The sequence below is a fragment of the Crinia signifera genome, chromosome 8 (assembly GCF_055691185.1).
Source record: "Crinia signifera chromosome 8, ASM5569118v1, whole genome shotgun sequence".
Classification (NCBI taxonomy): domain Eukaryota; kingdom Metazoa; phylum Chordata; class Amphibia; order Anura; family Myobatrachidae; genus Crinia; species Crinia signifera.
In genome coordinates this window covers 160,728,913-160,752,804 of record NC_139224.1, presented here as the reverse complement: position 1 = coordinate 160,752,804, position 23,892 = coordinate 160,728,913, and the positions used below count along the sequence as shown (strand labels likewise).

General features: G+C 46.2%; 1 protein-coding gene across 7 annotated transcripts in view; it reads right to left on the bottom strand.

Moving 5' to 3' along the window:
- The window catches only part of ST3GAL3 (ST3 beta-galactoside alpha-2,3-sialyltransferase 3), a 303,695-nt gene that overhangs the window by 185,434 nt on the left and 94,369 nt on the right, over positions 1-23,892 (bottom strand). For all 7 annotated transcript variants that reach the window (XM_083157570.1, XM_083157569.1, XM_083157571.1 and 4 more), the window contains exon 2: positions 20,944-21,088. In XM_083157570.1, coding sequence (XP_083013696.1) covers positions 20,944-21,064 — 121 coding nt within the window. In that variant the 5' untranslated portion in view covers positions 21,065-21,088. The remainder of the gene's footprint in view (positions 1-20,943; positions 21,089-23,892) is intronic.

Sequence of the window (23,892 nt, the reverse complement as noted above, 5' to 3'; positions counted from 1 at the left end):
GCAACTGCCACTACTGAGGACATGATATGTAACTGGCACTACTGGGGACATGATATGCAACTGGCACTACTGAGGACATGATATGCAACTGGCACTACTGGGGACATGATATGTAACTGGCACTACTGAGGATATGATATGTAACTGGCACTACTGGGGACGTGATATGTAACTGGCACTACTGAGGATATGATATGTAACTGGCACTACTGGGGACGTGATATGTAACTGGCACTACTGGGGACGTGATATGTAACTGCCACTACTGAGGACATGTTATGTAACTGGCACTACTGAGGATATGTTATGTAACTACTGAGGACATGATATGTAACTGGCACTACTGAGGACATGATATTTTTATTCGGGGTACTCTTTACCTAGAAGGGCGCCCATCGCGGGCATCGCATGCACTAAAAAATCGCATGCGATGCGACCGACGCGATGACCGCGATTTCCCATAGGGAACAATGTTAAATGTCCCAATTGACCCGATTTTCCTGTTCAATGTCCCAATTGACCCGATTTTGCATAGGGAACAATGTTAAATGGCCCACAGAGGCCAAATAGGCACCCTGAAGTGTGAAATGGCCCCCACAATTGTTAACGCCACCCCACGATCAACGTCAACCCGAAGCGTGGCGAGCGCAGCGAGCCCGCGAGGGTCGGCGGTACGCGTCCTACGACCTTTTTATACCCCCACTATCCACGTTGGCGTGGATTTGAGAATAGATAGTGTGGCAAGCGCAGTGAGCCACTGAGCCCGAAGCGTGGCGAGCCCCGCGAGGGGACGCGGACACCTTCACAGGTATACGCGTCCCCTCGCGACTTCACAGCTGTCCGCTTGCCACACTATTTATTCTCAACTCCACGCCAACGTGGATAGTGGGGGTATGAAAAGGTCGGAGGACGCGTACCGCCGCCCTTCGCGGGCTCACTGCTCTCGCCACGTTTCGGGTTGGCGTTGATCGTGGGGTGGCGTTAACAATTGGGGGGGCCATTTCACACTTAAGGGTGCCTATTTGGCCTCTGTGGGCCATTTAACATTGTTTCCTATGGAAAATCGGGTCAATTGGGACATTGAACAGGAAAATCGGGTCAATTGGGACATTTAACATTGTTTCCTATGGGAAATCGCGGTCATCGCGTCGGTCGCATCGCATGCGATGCGACCGACGCAATTTTTTTTTCCTAACGATGCCCACAATCAAAATCGTGGGTGCCCTTCTAGGTAAAGAGTACCGTAACTGGCACTACTGAGGACATGATATGTAACTGGCCATACTGAGGACATATGTAACTGGCACTACTGAGGACACAATATGTAACTGGCACTAATGAGGACACGATATGTAACTGCCACTACTGAGGACACGATATGTAACTGCCACTACTGGGGACATGATATGTAACTGCCACTACTGGGGACATGATATGTAACTGCCACTACTGGGGACATGATATATAAGTGGCACTACTGGGGACATCTGTAACAGCACTACTAGGGACATCAGTAATAGCACTACTGAGGACATGAAATTTAACTGGCACTACTGGGGACATGATATGTAACTGGCACTACTGGGGACATCTGTAACAGCACTACTGGGGACATCTGTAACAGCACTAATGAGGACACGATATGTAACTGCCACTACTGGGGACACGATATGTATCTGGCACTACTGGGGACATGATATGTAACTGGCACTACTAGGGACATCAGTAACAGCACTACTGAGGACATGATATTTAACTGGCACTACTGGGGACATCTGTAACAGCACTACTGAGGACATGATATGTAACTGGCACTACTGGGGACATGGTATGTAACTGGCACTACTGGGGACATGATATGTAACTGGCACTACTGGGGACATGATATGTAACTGGCACTACTGGGGACATGATATGTAACTGGCACTACTGGGGACATGATATGTAACTGGCACTACTGGGGACATGATATGTAACTGGCACTACCGGGAACATCTGTAACAGCCCTACTGGGGACATGATATGTAACTTGCACTACGGGGGACATGATATGTAACTGCCACTACTGGGGACATGATATGTAACTGGCACTACTGGGGACATGATATGTAACTGGCACTACTGGGGACATGATATGTAACTGGCACTACTGGGGACATGATATGTAACTGGCACTACTGGGGACATGATATGTAACTGGCACTACTGGGGACATGATATGTAACTGGCACTACCGGGAACATCTGTAACAGCCCTACTGGGGACATGATATGTAACTTGCACTACGGGGGACATGATATGTAACTGCCACTACTGAGGACATGATATGTAACTGGCACTAGATATGTGCAAGAAAATGATTGCTTGGCATTCAAATTCAGGATCTGAGATAGTTCACAAACTTTGTTTCATGTTTTGAAACCTAGTTTTATGCACAAATATGTTTGTGTGTATTTCATGTGTTTGTACAACATAGATGCAAGATACCTCAAGATACAGTACATCATTGAAATATAAAAATGTTCTGAAATACGGAATAATCCGTTATCTGAAATTCTTCTGGCCCCGAGCATTTTGGATAAGGGATACTCAACCTGTACCTTAGCCATGACCTCAATGGCTGAATACAAAGAACTTTATTTAGCTGACAACGGTTTTCTATAGGAGACATACAGACCACGATTGTACTAGGAAGAACATGGATTGTCCTATAGAACATGGATTGTCCTATAGAACATGGATTGTCCTATAGAACATGGATTGTCCTATAGAACATGGATTGTCCTATAGAACATGGATTGTCCTATAGAACATGGATTGTCCTATAGAACATGGATTGTCCTATAGAACATGGATTGTCCTATAGAACATGGATTGTCCTATAGAACATGATTGTCCTATAGAACATGGATTGTCCTATACAATGTCTCATTTTTAAAGAAATCTCTATATTGATGAAGTGTCTAAATCACAGCGATACAGATGTGCAGTAGAAGCAAATGGGCAGGTTGCAGGGGTATGGATCATAGGATAGACAGCAACTAGGTCGACAAGCATTAGGTCGACATGGGTTAGGTTGACAGGGTCATCAGGTCGACATGGGGAAGGTTGACAGTCAAAAGGTCAACATGGGTTTTTCACTGTTTTTTTGTCCCGTATTTCGACATGGACACTGAAATATAGCACCACGTCCGCTCGCCATGAGTCGGGCACGGTGCCTCGCTACGCTCGGCACACAATTTTATTCTCCCCCCACGCCTGCCGGCGCATGTTGGCTCGAAAAAAAAATGAAAAGCCCCATGTCGACCTTTTGACTGATGACCTTCCCCATGTCGACCTATTGCTTGTGTCGACCTAATGACCCTGTCGACCTTCAGTCATGGCGACCTAGTGACCGTATCCCGGTTGCAGGCCAGACTCTTCTGCCACTGCTGCTCCCCATCACGCCCATATGAGCTGATGGGGAACCAGCACTGCATTCATAGGAGTCTAATCACATACAAAGCACTATTGCAGGTGTGAACCTGTCAGTGTGGGATTTATTTGTGCACATTTGTGGTGCACTGGAGACACTTCTATTATTATTTCTTTAGGCGCAGGGTTGTCATGTATGTATGTCTGTCTGTCTGTACGGAACTACATCCAATGTAAAAAGCAAAAACTTCTTTATTACAAAAATAAAAAGCTTTCTTTGATAATATAAATAAATGGACAAAAAGTAACAGCATGAAGGTGCATTTAGTAGTAAGGCGCTGATTCTGAGTTGGCGCTAATGGCACTGCCATTGTGTTTTTGTACACTCTGAATGGGCGCAAATAAGCAAAATCTACAGTAGGGATCTTGTGTATTACACACCCGCTGCTGATTTCTCTATCCGCAGACTGCATCTGAAGACGCAGCAATGGATTATCAGGACATGTCTGAGTATCCCTCCCTCCAGCAAAACTATGATCCCAGGGCCAGCAAAACCACATCCAGAGATGCAGTCACTGGCCTCAGCATGAGCCCCAATATTGGTAGCGCATAGCAGGGGTGGCCAAATCAATCCTCGACATCTACCAACGGTCCACGTTTTCCAGACCGCCTAGCTGGTGCACAACTGTAGTCATTACTAACTGTCACATCCCCCATATCACCTAGCTGGTGCACAACTGTAGTCATTACTAACTGTCACATCCCCCATATCACCTAGCTGGTGCACAACTGTAGTCATTACTAACTGTCACATCCCCCAGATCACCTAGCTGGTGCACAGCTGTAGTCATTACTAACTGTCACATTCCCCAGATCACCTAGCTGGTGCACAGCTGTAGTCATTACTAACTGTCACATTCCCCAGATCACCTAGCTAGTGCACAGGTGCAGTCATTACTAACTGCCACATTCCCCAGATCACCTAGCTTGGTGCACAACTGTAGTCATTACTAACTGTCACATCCCCCATATCACCTAGCTGGTGCACAACTGTAGTCATTACTAACTGTCACATCCCCCATATCACCTAGCTGGTGCACAACTGTAGTCATTACTAACTGTCACATCCCCCAGATCACCTAGCTGGTGCACAGCTGTAGTCATTACTAACTGTCACATTCCCCAGATCACCTAGCTGGTGCACAGCTGTAGTCATTACTAACTGTCACATTCCCCAGATCACCTAGCTAGTGCACAGGTGCAGTCATTACTAACTGCCACATTCCCCAGATCACCTAGCTTGGTGCACAACTGTAGTCATTACTAACTGTCACATCCCCCAGATCACCTAGCTAGTGCACAGGTGCAGTCATTACTAACTGTCACATCCCCCAGATCACCTAGCTGGTGCACAACTGTAGTCATTACTAACTGTCACATTCCCCAGATCACCTAGTTGGTGCACAGATGCAGTCATTACTAACTGTCACATTCCCCAGATCACCTAGTTGGTGCACAGGTGCAGTCATTATTAACGGTCACAGTCCCCAGAATACCTAGCTGGTGCACAGGTGCAGTCATTACTAACGGTCACATTCCCCAGATCACCTAGTTGGTGCACAGGTGCAGTCATTACTAACGGTCACATTCCCCAGATCACCTAGTTGGTGCACAGGTGCAGTCATTACTAACTGTCACATTCCCCAGATCACCTAGTTGGTGCACAGATGCAGTCATTACTAACTGTCACATTCCCCAGATCACCTAGTTGGTGCACAGATGCAGTCATTACTAACTGTCACATTCCCCAGATCACCTAGTTGGTGCACAGGTGTAGTCATTACTAACGGTCACATTCCCCAGATCACCTAGTTGGTGCACAGCTGTAGTCATTACTAACTGTCACATTCCCCAGACCACCTAGTTGGTGCACAGCTGTAGTCATTACTAACTGTCACATTCCCCAGATCACCTAGCTGGTGCACAGCTGTAGTCATTACTAACGGTCACATCCCCCAGATCACCTAGCTGGTGCACAGGTGCAGTCATTAGTAACTGTCACATTTCCCAGACTCCCTAGCTTTAGCAAAAGAGAGCAATCCCAGGGGCAGCACAATGATGGAGTATTTGGCTTGCACCTATTAATTCAGTTTCTCAGTCTACAGCAGCAATGTGGGCTGTGTGTAATATATCACACGTAAGAGCAGCAACGCCATTAAGTCCGAAGTAATTTATTGCATTTAATATTCATTCTCAGGTGAGCTTAACAGTGGCCCGGCTGAGGGTCAGAGGTCACACGGTCTTGGGTGGTCTAGGAGCCATCACTGTCTGCTCCTTACACCTGCTCATAAAAAGAGGATTATTAAACCCAGATCAATTCCTGTCCCCACATTAAACATGAAGTGTATTGCGGTTTGCAGCCTGTCGCACCCGCTCAGCCCTGAGATATATATACACACATTGTAAAAATGTTCCCTATTAATTGAGCAGCCTCCAATGTTTTCCAGATGCTGGGTAGATAGATTTGGATGTAGAACAACTATACCAGAAGTCCATTCCTTAATCTTTTACATTGAACCAAACTTTTCTGACAGCGGAATCTTTACAGATAAGCAAAACACACAAAACCTAACACATCGATATGTTCCCTCTAGATGTTATTAGAGAATAGGACAGACTGGCTGGAACAGGAAAAGCGAATGAGATTACGTGGACAAGAGCGGACTATAAAACCGACAATAGATTGTGGGTGCACCTAGTATTATGCACGTCAGAAACGGTTTTCTGGTCTCATTTGGCATTTAAATGCATCTTGAGTCTACATATAAATACATACATACAAATGGAACTACTACCGAGAGGTAATGGATAGAAACGCTCCCCACAGTAGGAGTAGCAGGAGCTGTAAGGACACCTGTGTGTATATTACTCTCCCCTCATTACTTTGGGTATCAGTGCTCCTCATAGTACCTGTAGGAGGAGCTGTAATGATGTCATTGTAAAATACTCTCCCCTCATTACTTTGGGTATCAGTGCTCCTCATAGTAATTGTAGGAGGAGCTGTAATGTCATTGTATGATACTCTCCCCACATTACTTTGTGTATCAGTGCTCCTCATAGTAACTGTAGGAGGACCTGTAATGTCATTGTATGATACTCTTCCCTCATTACTTTGTGTATCAGCGCTCCTCATAGTAACTATAGGTGCTGTAATGATGTCATTGTATAATACTTTTCTTTTATTACTTTGGGTATCAGCGCTCCTCAAAGTAACTGTAGGAGGAGCTGTAATGTCATTGTAGGATACTTTCCCCTCATTACTTTGTGTATCAGCGCTCCTCATAGTAACTACAGGAGCTGTAAGGATGTCCTTGTAGAATACTTTTCTCTTATTACTTTGGGTATCAGTGTTCCTCATAGTAACTGTAGGAAGAGATGTGATGATGTCATTGTATAATACTCTTCTCTTATTACTTTGTGCATCAGCGCTCCTCATAGTAACTATAGGAGAGAAGCTGTGATGTCATTGTATGATACTCTTCCCTTATTACTTGGTGTATCAGCAATCGTCATAGTAACTGTAGGAGGAGCTGTAATGTCATTGTATGATACTCTTCTCATTACTTTGTGTATCAGCCCTCCTCATAGTAACTGTAATGATGTCATTGTATGATACTCTCCCCTTATTACTTTGTGTATCAGCGCTCTTCATAGTAACTGTATGAGGAGCTGTAATGATGTCATTGTATGATACTCTCCCCTTATTACTTTGTATATCAGCGCTCCTCATAGTAACTGTAGGGGGAGCTGTAATGTCATTGTATGATACTCTTCCCTCATTACTTTGTGTATCAGTGCTCCTCATAGTAACTGTAGGAGGAGCTGTAATGTCATTGTATGATACTCTTTCCTCATTACTTTGTGTATCAGCGCTCCTCATAGTAACTATAGGTGCTGTAATGATGTCATTGTATAATACTCTTCCCTTTTTTGTGTATCAGCGCTCTTCATAGTAACTGTATGAGGACCTGTAATAATGTCAGTGTATGATACTCTCCCCTTATTACTTTGTGTATCAGCGCTCTTCATAGTAACTGTAGGAGGAGCTGTAATGTCGTCTTTGTGTACGGCATTCCTTCCTCATTACCTTGTGTCATAGCGCACCTCATAAAGTAAATGGCAGAGGAGCTAAGTGACCATTGCAATACATGGAAGCTCTCCTCTGTGACTGCTCTTCAGAGGTTTTAGGTGTTTTTTCACGGAAAAGTTAATGATTGCAGAAGTAAAGTTATCCATGTAATTTCCCAGCAGTCCCGTCATAATTAATGTTAGAGACCACATGATGCGTTACAGAGAAACAATAGGTGGCAGATGTGACTAATGAGGTGACGTAAGCAGGAATGCTTCTGGAGACCGCGTCTAATGCGTACAGCAAACTGAGCAATGGCAGATCAATACAGTGCGATTCATAACACAGTAGAATTTGCATTTATTATTTTGTAGACCAATTTCTTGCTGGTAGGTCTTTTTTATTTATTTTTTTAACATTGCCGGAATTATTTTTATTTTGATCTGACATTTGAACTGGAATCAGGACCCCTAATTTGGGCTATGGACTAGTCTTAAGTGGTCTTTCATTTTTGAATATATTTTTCGTTTCACTGATTCAAGATCCTATATAAAAAAATGATAACGCTACTTCCTTCCGCCTATGGGGGAATTCAAAGATTTTGCACTCCAGGGGCCACTACATGGCATCTGAGAGAGCAATTTATTTGTTGCGCATTCCTGGCGCGCACAGCCACCGGCGCTAACATGACTGATCTGGTGTTCCGCCATTCTGGCCGGCTGGTAACCAGTAACACGTAGGTAGAGACTAGTTACCATCCTGTCAAAGTGAAGGACAACATAACAGTCAGTGACATTTAGAAACAATGGAATTAATTCAACATCATTCGGAATGGGGCGAATTCGGAGGGTCTGCGCACACGCAAGCATGTATTCACTCATGTGCAGCCCCACGGCAACGAACGGCTTCAGCAAGTTACACACTCGCCGGCCAATTGTAAGGAGGGGGCGGACGGTGGTAGAAATGGAGCGTCCCCAAGAAAAATCTGTGCATTCCCATGGGTACGTGTTAGGGAACACATCCCCTCGCATGGTACCGAGGGGATTCGGCAGCGAGAGTGTTCGGCAGGGCGGCGTTTCAGAGCTCGGTAAGCAGCGAGCCAATGTGAATTCAGCCCTATAGATGTAGCGCCGCTCATCCAGCGCCGGGGCTCTCCAGCCCACCCCCACTGGCGAGCGTACGCTACATCTGACTGTTCCAGTTTCCCGTTGGCGGGAGACGGGCAGGGTTGGGGAATGGCGACGAGGCGGCGGGGACCCGGGGGGAGCTCCAGTTGAAGGGGATGCGTAGTGTTCCCGCTAGGCTGTTTTAGCGGGGCGCTGCGCCCTGCCCGATTTTTAAAGGGCAAAATGCGCCCTGCCCCACTAGCAGTGCACCGCTAAAACAGCCTGCTGCCTGTCCTGCCGGAGTGCACCGGTGAAGCCCAGCGCCGCCATAGATTGCGGTGCACGGCGCTTTCCCAGCAGCTCGGGGACGTAGTCACGGCCGGGCAAGCCCCCTTCGGTGACGCGGCGGCCTGGGCACGCCCCCTTCGGTGACGCGCCAGCCCGGGCACGCCCCATTGTTACGCGCCGGCCCGGGCACGCCCCCATATGTGCCGTCGCCGTTTGGTCCACCCCTCCAGCCCCTGCAAAGATTACAAGCGCTCCATCGGTATATTACAATACTAAACAATAATTGAATGTAAGAAACCCCTTGTGGGACATTAACCAACCCAACTGACTTTATCAATCTCTAATTACGGATAAAGTCAGTCTCCCAGTACTGGGAGACCCCTGTGTATCTGTTCGATTCTCCAATTCTAATGATGGGCTGAGCTGGAACCTGCAGACCCTCCGGCTAATAATAGGTTTCCTCCAGAGTTTTGATGTGGAACAGATGGAGCGATCGCTGTTGGACCATCAAAATTTCATTTTCCTTCTGTCCTTGTCGTGCCTAATGTAATTGGTTCTGACATCTGCTGCTCATTACATGCTGTGGGATGTATTTCTCTGCTTTATTTGTTTTTTTGCATCCATTTTTTTCTTCATGTCATTAAATTCAAAGCATCCGAGGAACTTTCATCGTTCTCAAAGCAAAGCTGGGATGAAAATAGTTCCCTCTCCTCTTTTCTCGTGTCTCGTGGGCTCGTACGAAGCCTGTTTATTACAACAGTCAGGACGGGGCCTGGGATCGTGGTGTGTGCGAGGGGCTCACACAATACCGAAGCGTGGAATGAACTGGAATCAGCCACTCAGGAACAGGGTTCACATTGCCGCAGGCCATTTGTAGGTCAAGCGATTAGTGACCTCTTTATTCATAGACAGAGATGTGGGAATTTGTACAGCACTGCGGAATAGGCTGAAGATAATATATATACAGTATATAATGTGACATGGTATCACATACACTGGATAAGATGAAGTCTTGGTCTGTTTTTTGTAGCAGGTACACAGCATACCAGGTAATCAGCATAGGCAAGCACGGTTACAGCATTACAGCAAACAGGTTTCAAAGCATAGTACAAACTCCTCACAGTGTTCCGGTGGTCCCTACCATAGCCCACATCCCCGGCCTATCACCTGGGCAGCTATCCCACCATCAGGAACAATGACCCTCTGCCCTGGAAACACTTATATCAGGAAAGCGCAGGTGCTACTAATCAGCGTAACCCTGATCACATCAGTTTTCCTCCTGCTGCTCTAAACAACTGAACAGGTGTAATGTCAGTTCTCCCATAGGGTAGGGGGGGATCTTAGAATGCACACCCGATTTACATGAGGTGCTATCATGCTGGGACTTGTAGTTCTGCAAAGAAAGACATGTGGTGCAGATGCACACTCCATATTATTAATCAAAATCAATCAATAATAGAGGTTCTTGGTATATTCATTGGCCAAGAAATATTTGCCCACCAACCAGCTTCACGGTAACCTCATTTCTGGTGGGTCCCTAATACTAAGAATCTGGGGCGCGGAACCCCAAAGAGGCCAGCATAAGCCAGTCACCCCAGGGCAGCACACAAGTGAAAAACATCAGTTTTCCTCCTGCTGCTCTAAACAACTGAACAGGTGTAATGTCAGTTCTCCCATAGACAAGGTTTAGTGAGGGCAAGCGGACGGAACTGACAGATCTAGAGTTGTCCAGAAGTGTGAATGCGCCGATTTCCCAACATATCGGTTATATCAAGGATAGGCCAAGTGTACTCTGACGATGATGGAGCATATCAACCAAACATACAGATAGAGGCGGTCTGCTCACAAAGATTTCTACAACTCCGCAAACTTACGAACTGCAGGTGTCAGCAATAAGGTATAGGTGCGCCATATTATATATATATATATATATATATATATATATATATATATATATATATATATATATATATATAATCAGTATAGACACTGTAATAGTTAGCATTACTGCCTCACAGCACTACTGAGATCATGGGTTCGATTCCCACCATGGCCTTAACTTGTATATTCTCCCCGTACTTGCATGGGTTTCCTACGGGTACTCCGGTTTCCTCCCACAATCCAAAAATATCCTGGTAGGGTAATTGCCTCCCAACAAAATTAACCCTAGAATGTCTGTGTGTGCGTGTACATGTGATAGGGAATATAGATTGTAAGCTCCACTGGGGCAGGGACTGATGCGAGTGTTCTAATATTCTCTGTACAGCGCTGCGGAATATGTGTGCGCTATATAAGAAACTGCTAATAATTTATATATAAAAGATTATAGGGTAGCTATTGGAATTATAACACAACTTAACCCTTTGAGCGCCAAGGGAATTTCCCTATAAAAATAGGGGTAAAAGATTGCCTAGAAAACATTTTTATTCATCATAAAGACCGGTAATATTTACCTTATATGGGAAACAATCTTATTTCACCCAACATTTTTTTATTTGAATCTATATAACAAATGTGAGCAACGCTGGCATTTTTAGTGAATATTTTGCGCATCTCTGACAGAGATGTTTGCACTCAAAGGGTTAAAGAAATCGCAAGGAAAACAAGAAGAACGGATCAGTTCATGATGATCCCCTATACGCTGGTGGTAATTATTTGGGACCACCAGGGGAGACCACTGGACCACAACAAGGGTCAAGGTAGTAAAACCTGCATCTGCTGACCACCTTTATGTAAAGCCGAAGCCATCAATCACCAGGGCGGTGAGGGAATTTCTTCAGGGCGGTCACTGCTTGTAACTGACCAAAATGACTAGCGATCACTAAAGCGGCAACACAGACACTATGTAAATACATTTCAGCAGAGCGAGAGCAGGAACCGCTTCGCAGGTGCTAGGAGATAGATCACTGCCACGGCGGTGGTGGTGGTGTGGGTGGCTGCTCTCATCTATCTACATTAAGTTCTGCAGACTGTAAAGTCTTCATGGAGACAACAGCCCCCTGGATATAATCGCTCATTTTATGTGCACTATTTATTTATTACCAGTTTCTTATATAGCGCACACATATTCCGCAGCGCTGTACAGAGAACAGTTGAACTTTCATATCAGTCCCTGTCCCAGTGGAGCTTACAATCTATATTCCCTACCACATGTACACGCACACAGACATTCTAGGGTTAAGTTGTTGGGAGCCAATTAACCTACCAGTATATTTTTGGATTGTGGGAGGAAACCAGAGCACCCGGAGGAAACCCACGCAAGCACGGGGAGAATATACAAACTCCGCACAGTTAGGGCCATGGTGGGAATCGAACCCATGACCTCAGTGCTGTGAGGCGGTAATGCTAACCACTACACCATCCGTGCTGCCCTAAACGTGTATCCACCACCTTCCCATGCTCTGTCGTCTTGTTTCTGCTCCATTCCCTATGGTAAGAATAGGTTCGGTCACCTTAGACAAAGCCTAAAAGGTCCAGTTCCCTGGGAAGCTTGTTGGGTTGGACATGGGTAGGACTGGGATTCAGAGTTACCCTGGACCCATTTGCAGTATGATGAGAGAATACCAGGGTTGCCAACCCTCCCGGAATGGCCGGGAGGACCCCGAAAATCGGGTCCCCCTCCCGGCCCCCCGGAAAGGTAGGCAACCCTCCCGGATTCCGGCGGTCCCCTTCCCCCCCCCCCTCCCCCTCATGTACCTGGGTGCAGAAGAAGCTCGAATTGCTGCGATTCACGGCTTTTCTGTGGAAGGGGGCAGGGCTAAATATGCAAATCGTGCATGTTTAGCTCCGCCTCTCATTGGAGACCCGCATTTTGCGTGATTTGCATCACTGGGGGCAGGGACTGATGATGTCTCCATCAGGCCCCGCCCCCAGAAGTGATGCCAACAGTCTCCTCTCCGGGTTTCTTCCGGAGAGGGGAATGTAAAAGTCGGCCACCCTGGAGAATACACATCCCAAACCAGTGGCATCCAGGCTGTTGGGAGATTGGGGGACACCGCACATGCTGCTATGCAGACAGCAACCAGTGCTCGGTGATCATGCATACCGGCGGGTGAGAGAGTGTCCCAGCATCTGGCAGAATACTGGGCTTTAAACAATTGAGTGTATGGCCCAACGGGAGAGAAACCATGCCCCGGGGATCCCAATCTGCCGGATCTCTTTTCACTTGAAGATTATGTCACCTGAGCGGCGGCCTACCCACTTCTGTATCAAAGCTTTACAGCAGGGGTGGCCAACCGGTCAGAGGTAAAGAGCCGAAAAATATTGGTAGTCAAGCTAAAGAGCCGACATCATGCGCGCGCCGAAGGCGCATGCGCCAAAAAAAGGGGCTTAGTCTATTTTGACCCCTTGGGTGGGTGTGATACAAATATGCCTCCAATAGTGCAGTGCCATATATACATATGCCCCCCACGGTGCCAGATACACATATGCCCCCCACGGTGCCAGGTATGCACCACACGGTGCCGGTTATGCCCCCACAGTGCCAAAAAGCTGGTATGCCCCCACAGTACCACAAACTGCTATGCCCCCACAGTGCCACAAACTGCTATGCCCCCACAGTGCCACAAACTGCTATGCCCCCACAGTGCAAATTTCCCAGCAGCAGCACTCACCGTTGTTGCTGCTGCTGCCGGGCGGGGAGAGGACAGTCTGGTGTCCCCCTGCAGTCCTCCTGTCATGTCACCGATGGGAGGAGAGCACAGCACACCGCACGTCTCCTTCCCCCTCACTTCCCTGTGACTGGGCCACCCACCAATCAAAGCTCGCTGGCCGGCTCCTGATTGGCTGCCGGCCCACGAGCTCTGATTGGCGGACGGCCCAGTCACAAGGATGCACAGTAAGGGGTAGGAGAGATGCGCGATGCACGTTCTCCTCCCCTCAAAAGGAGAAGGGATTCAGGGAACCGGAAGCAGGGGGGACTGGGACAGACGGTGGGCGGTAGGCAGCAGTGGGAGCAGGAGCCGCACTTTACAAGGGGGAGAGCCGCATGAGGCTCAAGAGCCACAGGTTGGCCACCACTGCTTTACAGCATCAACCCATTCTTCATTGCTTGTTGTTGAGCTGTAAGGTCTCACAAGCCCGGCCATATCCCTCATATGGGCTTCTCCTTACCTCACTTATACCATTGTCTCCTCCCCGCTACCTTTAATGGCACCTAATCCTTGCTATCTACCACTCTTCTGCTTATGTGGGTACTATGGGGTCAATCCTTTCAGCCGTAATGAATTTGCGAGTACGGACGGACTTCACACAAAAATTCCCCCTATGGGGCATCGAATTCGTCCAGAAACCAGAAGGCAAAGGGTGCCCGATCGGATGCCATTGCCGGGGTATAGACGCAGCGGCACATAGTACCCTTGGCATGTAATAGTATCAACCCCATGGTGGCATATGAATAGACAATAATAATTAAATAATAATTTTGGTATATTTGATTTCATTCCATACTGGTTACACATGTATTATATTCCCTACGCAGCCATCTATAGCAGTCCATGTGCATCTAATGACCGCGGTACTATGGTACGGTACCTTCCCTCTCTCTACAGTTTGTTGTCGGCAAAATTAAATACAGTACTGCTTTGTATACGTAGCATAAGTTGCTACGAAAGCAAGTTTTATATTAAAAGGTTTTTTTATGTGAAGGGACTCTAATTAAATCGTTTTTATATAAAAATAAGCAAAATCGAGTCAATTTTAGGTGACACTGAACCTATAGTTACTGGTAGGCATATATCCAAAAATATACTGGTAGTTTAATTGCCTCCCAATAAAATTAACCCTAGAATATGTGTGTGTGTGTGTGTGTGTGTGTGTGTGTGTGTGTGTGTGTGTGTGTGTGTGTGTGTGTGTGTGTGTGTGTGTGTGTGTGTGTGTGTGTGTGTGTACATGTGGTGGGGAATATAGATTGTAAGCTCCACTGGGGCAGGGACATATGTGAGTGTCCAACTATGCTCTGTACAGCCCTACAGAATATGTGTGCGCTATATAAATAACTGGTAATAAATAATTAGTTATTACCAAGATGTAGACTGTACAAGAACAGGGCAACAGCACCACCTACTGGTGATCCTTAGTTGCGACATGTAAAGAGATTTCTTGGAATTTTCCATAATCTGTAGATGTGGCGACACTAGATCCAAATGGAAAAAAAAAATCTACCTAGACCAATCACATGGATCATCTAGTGGATTTTTCATCTGTAGCAGATCGGCTTGTGGCCTATGGGGGCGGATTGCTATCTTGAAACTGTTCAGTATAGTGCATATGCCCTTCCAATGTGTAGCATATTCTATTTTGCACACACACACACACACACACACACACACACACACACACACACACACACACACACACACACTGAAGTGCAGGAAAACAAAGGTCTGTGTAAGAGAATTCAAAAGTCCATTCATTCCTCTGAGAATGATACTTTAAAATCGAAGTCTTGCTCTGTCCCCGGGAATCATGTGGTTCAGCTGGACCCCAAGGGTCACATCAAAAGATGCTGCCTACAGACAGTAACCTAATGGTGGACATACGCTTGTGCAATCTGGTCCCTTTCCACCTGATTCCGATGCATCGGGCTGAGAAATAATATGAGAAAAGTCCGATCGCATGTTGTTTCCTCGAAGATTTTTCGGATCCGGCAGACTTGGCTGTGAAGGCATGCGACACACCATATGCAAAAGGACTGCATAGGAAAACCGCATGCGACATAAGGGGGCCTTTAGGCACTTCTTTACCCTCTGCCTATACACAGCCGGACACAGGTAGGGAACACTACCATGTAAATGATGGGGCAGAATGGGTCTACTCCTAGCAGCCCTTTATTACTTGTAATAACTGATTATATTGCCATCCGGTAGGATTTCAAAAGTGACAGCGATTTCTTTTTATGGATATAATAGAGATAAAAAAAAACAAAGGAATTAAAGCAAGGATGGGGAACCTTCGGCCCTCCAGCTGGTGTTGAACTACACATCCCAGCATGCCCTGCAACAGATTTAGCATGGCCAAATAGCAAAACTGTAGCAGGGCATGCTGGGATGTGGAGTTCAACAACAGCTGGAGGGCGGAAGGTTCCCCATTCCTGAAATAAAGGGTCTACGCTGCTTTATCTGACCTTTAAAGACTGCAGAAATGCACTATGGGGATTGGGGGATTCATACACCAGGGCATGATCAGTGGTGTCACAGCAGTTCCAGGGGAGTGGTAGAGCGCACAGACAATGTATTACACATCCCAGCATGCCTTGCCATAGTTTTAGCATTCCCTAATAGCAAAACTGTGGCAAGGCATGATGGGACTTGTAGTTTTACAGCAGCTCCAGGGAAGTGGTATGGCGCACAGACAATGTCTAGGTCCACAGTCATTAGGTCGGCATTGACAAAAGGTTGACATGAACATTCCCATCCATCCCTGCCCCAGTGGAGCTTACAATCTATATTCTCTATCACATGTACACACACAGTCATTCTAAGGTTACTTTTGTTTGGAGCCAATTACCCTACTAGTAATTATATATATATATATATATATATATATATATATATATATATATATATGATAGAATGTGGGAGGAAACTGGAGTACCCGGAGGAAACCTATGCAAGCACGGGGAGAACATACAAACTCTGCACAGTTAGGGTCATGGTGGGAATAGAACCCATGACCTTAGTGCTGTGAGGCAGCAATGCTAACCATTGCACCATCCGTGCTGCCCCGTATATATAACACATGGTGGGGATAGAACCCATGACCTCAGCGCTGTGAGGCAGTAATGCTAACCATTACACCGTCCGTGCTGCCCCGTATATATAACACATGGTGGGGATAGAACCCATGAACTTAGTGCTGTGAGGCAGCAATGCTAACCATTACACCGCCCGTGCTGCCCCGTATATATAACACATGGTGGGAATAGAACCCATCACCTTAGTGCTGTGAGGCAGTAATACTAACCATTACACCGTCCGTACTGCCCCATATATATAACACATGGTGGGGATAGAACCCATGATCTCAGTGCTGTGAGGCAGTAATGCTAACCATTACACCGCCCGTGCTGCCCCGTATATATAACACATGGTGGGGATAGAACCCATGATCTCAGCACTGTGAGGCAGTAATGCTAACCATTACATCATCCGTACTGCCCCGTATATATAACACATGGTGGGGATAGAACCCATGATCTCAGTGCTGTGAGGCAGTAATGTAACCATTACATCATCCTTACTGCCCTGTATATAACACATGGTGGGAATAGAACCCATCACCTTAGTGCTGTGAGGCAGCAATGCTAACCATTACACCGTCCGTGCTGCCCCAATCATTCCCTATCAGAGTCCACATTTTTTCTTGTGGCAACCTTTTTCCAATGTCGACATTTTGGTGTTGAACTATTGGCTCTCAACATAGATACAGTCAGCCATCCAGATACCAGCTTTTAGAACTAAATAATAAACCAAGCAGGACACTTTCTGAAACCGGACGTGGTGGGGTGTATACCTCTACAAATAAGCGTCACTCGTGTGTCTGTGTAATGCTGAGCCGATGTGTTTTACCTCCATGATTCATAGCAGACAATTTATGGTTCTAGGGTTTCTTTAAAGGAATAGTTACTGTACAATGAAACCTGGCGGCAGCGTTACAGCACGGCTGTATTTCCCCAGAAGTATCATGCCGCTGCCCTTACTAATTAACTTTAGGTTTTCTTCCTGCGCTAGAAAAAGCCGATGCTCCGACCCCGTGGCCCGGCTGCAGATTCTCACACATCGGAGGAGCACACGGCGGCGGTCCTCAATTTGTGGATGCAACAAGTCACCTTCAGAAGGAGATCATGGGAATATTTTACAACACAGGAACTAGTCCCGAGAATTATCCTTGTTTGTATGCCACATTCTACGAAGCTAGATCGCCATGCCCAGTTATAATGCCAAGTGGAAAGACTAGATTTTGTTTTGTGTGGTCCAATTATTGATGGCAGCTGGCACTGTCGGCGAAGGGTCCATGTACATGTTCCTGTATTACAGGAAAGTGGCACCTGCAATATTTCTATTAGCTTTTGTGCAAATATTTCGGAGTCTCCGCTGGAGACATTTTAAGAATGTTTCCCGGTTCCTTCCTGTAAATACAATATCCTGGTGTCTGAGCGTAAGCACCGAATCTCCCTGGTAAATTAATTCTATATTCAGTTTGTGGTTTTACTAAGGAGTCCTATTGAATAATCTAAGACTCAGTTAATACAAGCCATTCGGAGTCCTCTATCTCATGTCACAAAATAATCTGTAAACAAAGATGCAGTTAGCAGATTCTACCACTAGATGGCGCACTGTATTAATGTGTAATCAAGGCTAATTCCCATGTAATGAAATGTAATTATTTACTTGAGTAAATAAACTCCTACACATACACAGTGCTTGTTTGAATACTGAAGTATATTTCTTGCCTGTGTCTCTGACCTTTCCACAGTCTGAGTGATAACATTATTTGGCTTCTGCACACATTCTATAGGAGTTATTAATACAAGTGAGCAGGTACGCCCCTCACAAAGCTATAGAATGATATGCGTACATTAGGAGGGGTACTCATTATTTATATTGGGAGATTTAGGTAATGTTATGCTACGAGGTAAGGAATCTCATTACTTCTAGTCTCCCTCATGGAAAAAATGTTCACCATTAAAGCACAGGAGGGGCTATGATGAAAAGCGCTGAAGGGTGTGTTCTCTTCATATTGGAAGATTTCGGTAATGCAATGCTATGCGGTGGGGATCTTGTTATTTCTAGTCTCTCTCATGGTAGAGCTGCCTATCGGGAAGGGATATGCTATGATGAATCGCGTAGGGTGTGGTCTTTATATTGGAAGCTTTATGTAAAGCTACGATACGAGGTAGAGGATGTCATTATTTCTAGTCTCCCTCATGGAAAAACGATCCACAATTCAAGCACAGGAGGGGCAATGCTATGGTAAAATGCGTAGGGTGTGTTCTCTATGCTACAAGGTGGGGATCTTGTTATTTCTAGTCTCCCTCCTGGAAGAACTGCCTACCAGGAAGGGCTACTGTATGCAGTGATGAAACGCGTAGGGTGTATTCTCTTCAGATTGGAAACTTTAGGCAATGCTAATCTACAAGGAATGGGGATCTCGTTCTTGCTAGTCTCTCTCGTGGATCTCATTATTTCTAGTATCTACTCTGGCCTACATTTAAAGCACAGGAAGGGCGACACTATGATAAAACGCGTAGGGTATATTCTCCTCCTATTGGGAGCTGTATGCAAGGCTATGCTCTCCCCTGGAAAACAGCCTACCGTTTAAGCTCAGGAAGGACTATGCTATGATGAAACGCGTAGGGAATGTTCTCTTCATATCGGGAGCTGTATTCAATGCTATGCCCCTTGATTTACTTTAAGCCTGTCCAGGGAAACCTTTGACCAATACAATATTGCTCAGCTTGGACTCTCTGGGGGAAATGTAATAGGATGAGAGATTCAGAAAGTGAGATATTTGGTAAGAAATCTCCAGGTTTTTTAAAGCGGCAATCATTTACACTGCAAAACCAGTTTGATTTTGCAGTGTAAATGATTGCCTCTTTTAAAAAAAACAACTGGAGATTTCTTAAAGGTGGCCATACACTGCCAGCGATGTCTCGCAGCAGTGTACGGACACCCGACAGCCTGCGAGCCACCGAGACCTTCCCGGCGGCAGGGACGCATGCGATCCGTTGTGATGGATCGCATGCGTACTTGCTCCCCCCCCCCCTCCTCACCACCAGGAGGAATGGGTGGTCAGACGGCCTGCAGTTCCGACCACCTGGTTGGGTCTGATGCGCACGGGACCGCACATCGGGCCCGACGGCATCTCAGGGAGGGACGATTTGGTCCGATTTAAAGGGCCGATTGGTCGCAATCAGCCCGAAATCGGACCAAATCACCTCAGTGTATGGGCACCTTTACCAAATCTCTCACTTTCTGAATCTCTCATCCTATTAAATTTCCCCCTCTATGTCTTTTATTATTATTCATGTTATTATTAAATATAAAGTTTTAACGGGCATTTGTAAATATATTCAGAATAATTACAGAGGCAAATCTCTACTTATAATAGAGGGTGTCAAGTAATTTGAATGTTGATAAAACAAACAACAAGATGTTGGGAACATTTATAAATACTACATTTCCCATTTCTATAGTTTCATTCAGCTGGGTGTGGAATCTTCTGCCTTGTGACTGGCTAGCATCAAGGTGTATTGCCCACGATGAATTACATCTCTTTTGATCCAGTACTGTGTATTTAGGCAAGGAATGCCAGTCATGGGAGACCGCACAGAACTATACAGATGACTTTTCATAATATCTCATCACTTTCCAGCTGTACAATATTCCAGGGAGACATTAATGATGCTGCCAAATCTCTACTTTATATTCAAGGACCAGAGATCAGCTCTTGACCTCTTGTTCCTCCTACAACTTTGAATGGCGGAATTCCTCACCAGATCTCCACATCAGAATTGCGAACACCCCCCTTATAACCGATATCCGCTACGGAGGACACACAACAGATAAAGCAAGCTCTGTACATATACACATCCCCGCTGTAACACGTCCGCACCCCGGCTGAGGATTGTCACACTTGTCATTTATTTATCAGATCTGTGCGGTGTACTTGATGGAGGCCCCAACAGTGGTTTGGTCACCTTATATGTAATACAACTGTACATACCCACACGATACATCTCCAAGCTTTCTATTGTACTGTAGGAATGAGGAGCTAATAAAGTGTAATGATGCTTGTGTGGGGGGGGGGGAGAGAGAGAGAGAGAGAGAGACAGACCGAGACACACAGAGGGAGCGCGCAAGCAAAGACCCCGTGGGAGGAAGAAAATGGACAGACACCTGGAAAGGAAGATGCATTTGCACCTAAGAGACACCTGGAAGGTTGCAGCAAGAGCTCAGTCAATCAATAATTCTATAGCAATAGAGAAAGAAAGAATAAGAGACTTACGTGAATCCTCCCAGCGCAGTAGGTGGAGCTTCCAAGCAGAATAATACAGAAAGCCCAACACCAAGAAGAGGCAAAGGGCCAGCAGCAAGTTCCTCATGAACACCAGAACTCCCATCTTCATAGCATTCCTCCCCTCCTACATGACCTGTGGGGGGAGAGACACAGCCGGTGAGCAGACTACAGGTACACGCTCTATAAAATACATGAGTGCTAAAATACAGTCAAAGTAGAAGCCAATATATGCAAATGAGCACCTACAGCTTCGCCATTAATGCGGAGATCTGCGGCAACGCGCCCAGTATAACAGACAGGCGCAGGGATTTGTGGAGCAGGGACCTAGTATGTTTGAGTGGGAGGAGACGGGCGTTCCGAGACGACCGGTTATACCACTGTGTGCTAGAATGGGTTATGGCAGGGCTGGGCAACACCGGCCCTCCAGATGTTGATGAACTACACATCCCAGCATGCCTTGCATTAGTTTCAGCATGGCCACATAGCAAAACTAATGCAAAGCATCCTGGGATGTGTAGTTCATCAACATCTGGAGGGCCGCAATTGCCCAGCCCTGGGTTATGGTATGCAACATGGACTGTCTCATGATAGACTAATGGTTGACAGGGTCTAAAGGTCGACACGACATGGGTATCTGGTCGACAGGTAAAAGTTCAACATGTAAAAGGTCGACATCCAAAAGTCAACATGGAAAAAGGCTGACATGAGTTTTCACTGTTTTTAGGGGGTCTATGTCGACATGGACACTAAGGGGGATATTCAATCGCCGTCGAGCATCTCCCGTGGGGGAGATGCTCGACGGGCCCTATTCAATGCTGTCTTCCCCGACAGCATTGAACAGGGTTTCCGGGCAGAACGAGCCCGACATCTCTAGCTGTCGGGCTCGTTCTGCCAAGAACAGCCGGGAAGTGACGAGCTGCCGTCTGCATCTCGTCACTTCCCGGCCGCAGCTCGCGGCCACGCCCCCTTCTCGTCCCGCTGCAGGCGGGACATTGAATCCCGCCTGCATGTTCTCGGTCGAGCTGACCGAGAACGGGACTGGGTCACGGCAGGCGAGCAAGCTCGTCTGCCGTGACCCGAAGATTGAATACCCCCCTAAGTGTACCGCTGCGCTCGCCATGCTTCGGGCACGGCGCCTCTCTGCACTCAGAACACTATTTTATTCTCCCTCCACGCCCTAGTGGATGGTAGGGTGTGAAATACCACCTGTAACGTCGGCATATGTTGGCTGAAAATGTAGAAAAAAAATGCATGTCGACCTTTAAACCCTGTTGACCATTAGTGGTCAACCAAATGACTGTCTATCATGAGTCAGTATACGATCAGTCCGGATACCGCTAGAATGAGATTTTGTTTTGGGGATATCTGTACAATTACAAAAAAAAAAGCGATCTCCGTCCTGAATGTTACTGCCGGCTCCTGCCTTCATAGCCTACCATCCTGCTGCAAAATAATATCAATAATATGAAATATGTCGACATGGCTAAGGTCGACACAAACATTAGGTCAACAATGGCTAGGTCGGCAGTCGACATGAGTTTTTCAGGTTTTTTTTTTAGACATGTGCCGGCAGGCGGTTTTTCTCACCCTAGAGCGTGGTGGGAGAAAAGAATAGCGTGCCAAGCGTAGCGAGGCACCGTGCCCGAATCATGGCGATCACATTCGGGACAAAAAAAAAAAACGCAAGAAATTCGGCTTTTGGAACAAAATAAAACTTTGTCGACCGTTTGTCCATCTAGCCATTGTCGACCTAATGCATGCGTCAACCTATTTCAGAGGTCCACCTAAGCCACGTCAACCTTCTGTGGTCGACCCAATATGATCAACCAAATTTCCGATACCCCTGATTCAACACCTTGGGAAGAGCAAGGGTTTTATAGATGTGTAGATTTTCCGTTCACGTCATCAGTTTATGTTGGATGTCACCGCTTCGGTTATGAATATTTTTCAAGTGGGTTAAGTTGACACAGAATATTAAACACATACGGACGTTGTCATTTCTTTTATACTTGCTATTTGTTATCATTTTCACTTAAAGATCTGATGAAACTACTGCATACATAATAAGAATTAATACAAAAAGAAAAAAAAAGCAATGTGAAAATATAAATTTAAAAAAGTTAATTTGCAACTGCTGACGTGAGCGCGGCTGACGCATTTCACACCCTGATGTCAAACAGAACTGATAATTAAAGCACAATTATTAGAACAAGCGGCGGTTTGTGCAGGGACAGAGACGCTTTGGGGATTTTGCCAAGAATACACAAAGCAAAGAAGTAAATAGAACAGAACTGTACCACAAGAACAATACACGGTCCTCTCTGCCACGCATGCACATAAGCGGGCAAATGGGTGCAAACATACGATGTTCGTTTCCAGCTAAAAAGTTGCGTTGGGTAAAAACCGCAACAGTCTGAAACCCGAAAGCCGGACCAGATTCCTTGGCATGCCCGCAACTCTATACGTTAGCAGGCGGAGCGAGGATGTCATTTTTAATCAGCGCTCAGAAACAAGACTGTTGCAGTAATCCATCAAAGACAAAAAGGTCACATGACTCGGACATTCCCGCGTGCGACCTTCGCTGCAGCCAGGAACATTCTACTGCTGCCGGCCAATAGAGACAATCACTGGATTCAGCCAGGAGTAGCTGTCCCTTTAAGGTGAACGGTATTAGACAGTCAGTTCACCGGCACCCTGACAGCGTGGAGAGGTTGGGGTAGGACTGGGAATCCTTAAGGCCACATTCCACTGTGGAAACGCGTCAATTCCATGGCCAGATGTGGAATGGGACGTTCCTGTTCTCATCTACAAGGTGTCTGGGACCTTGCATTAGATTTGTGATTATAATCATACCAAACATTCTACAGTGTATTACTCAAAGGCAACACTGTAATACACTATATCAGTAGTTCTCAAACTTGGTCCTCAGGACCCCAC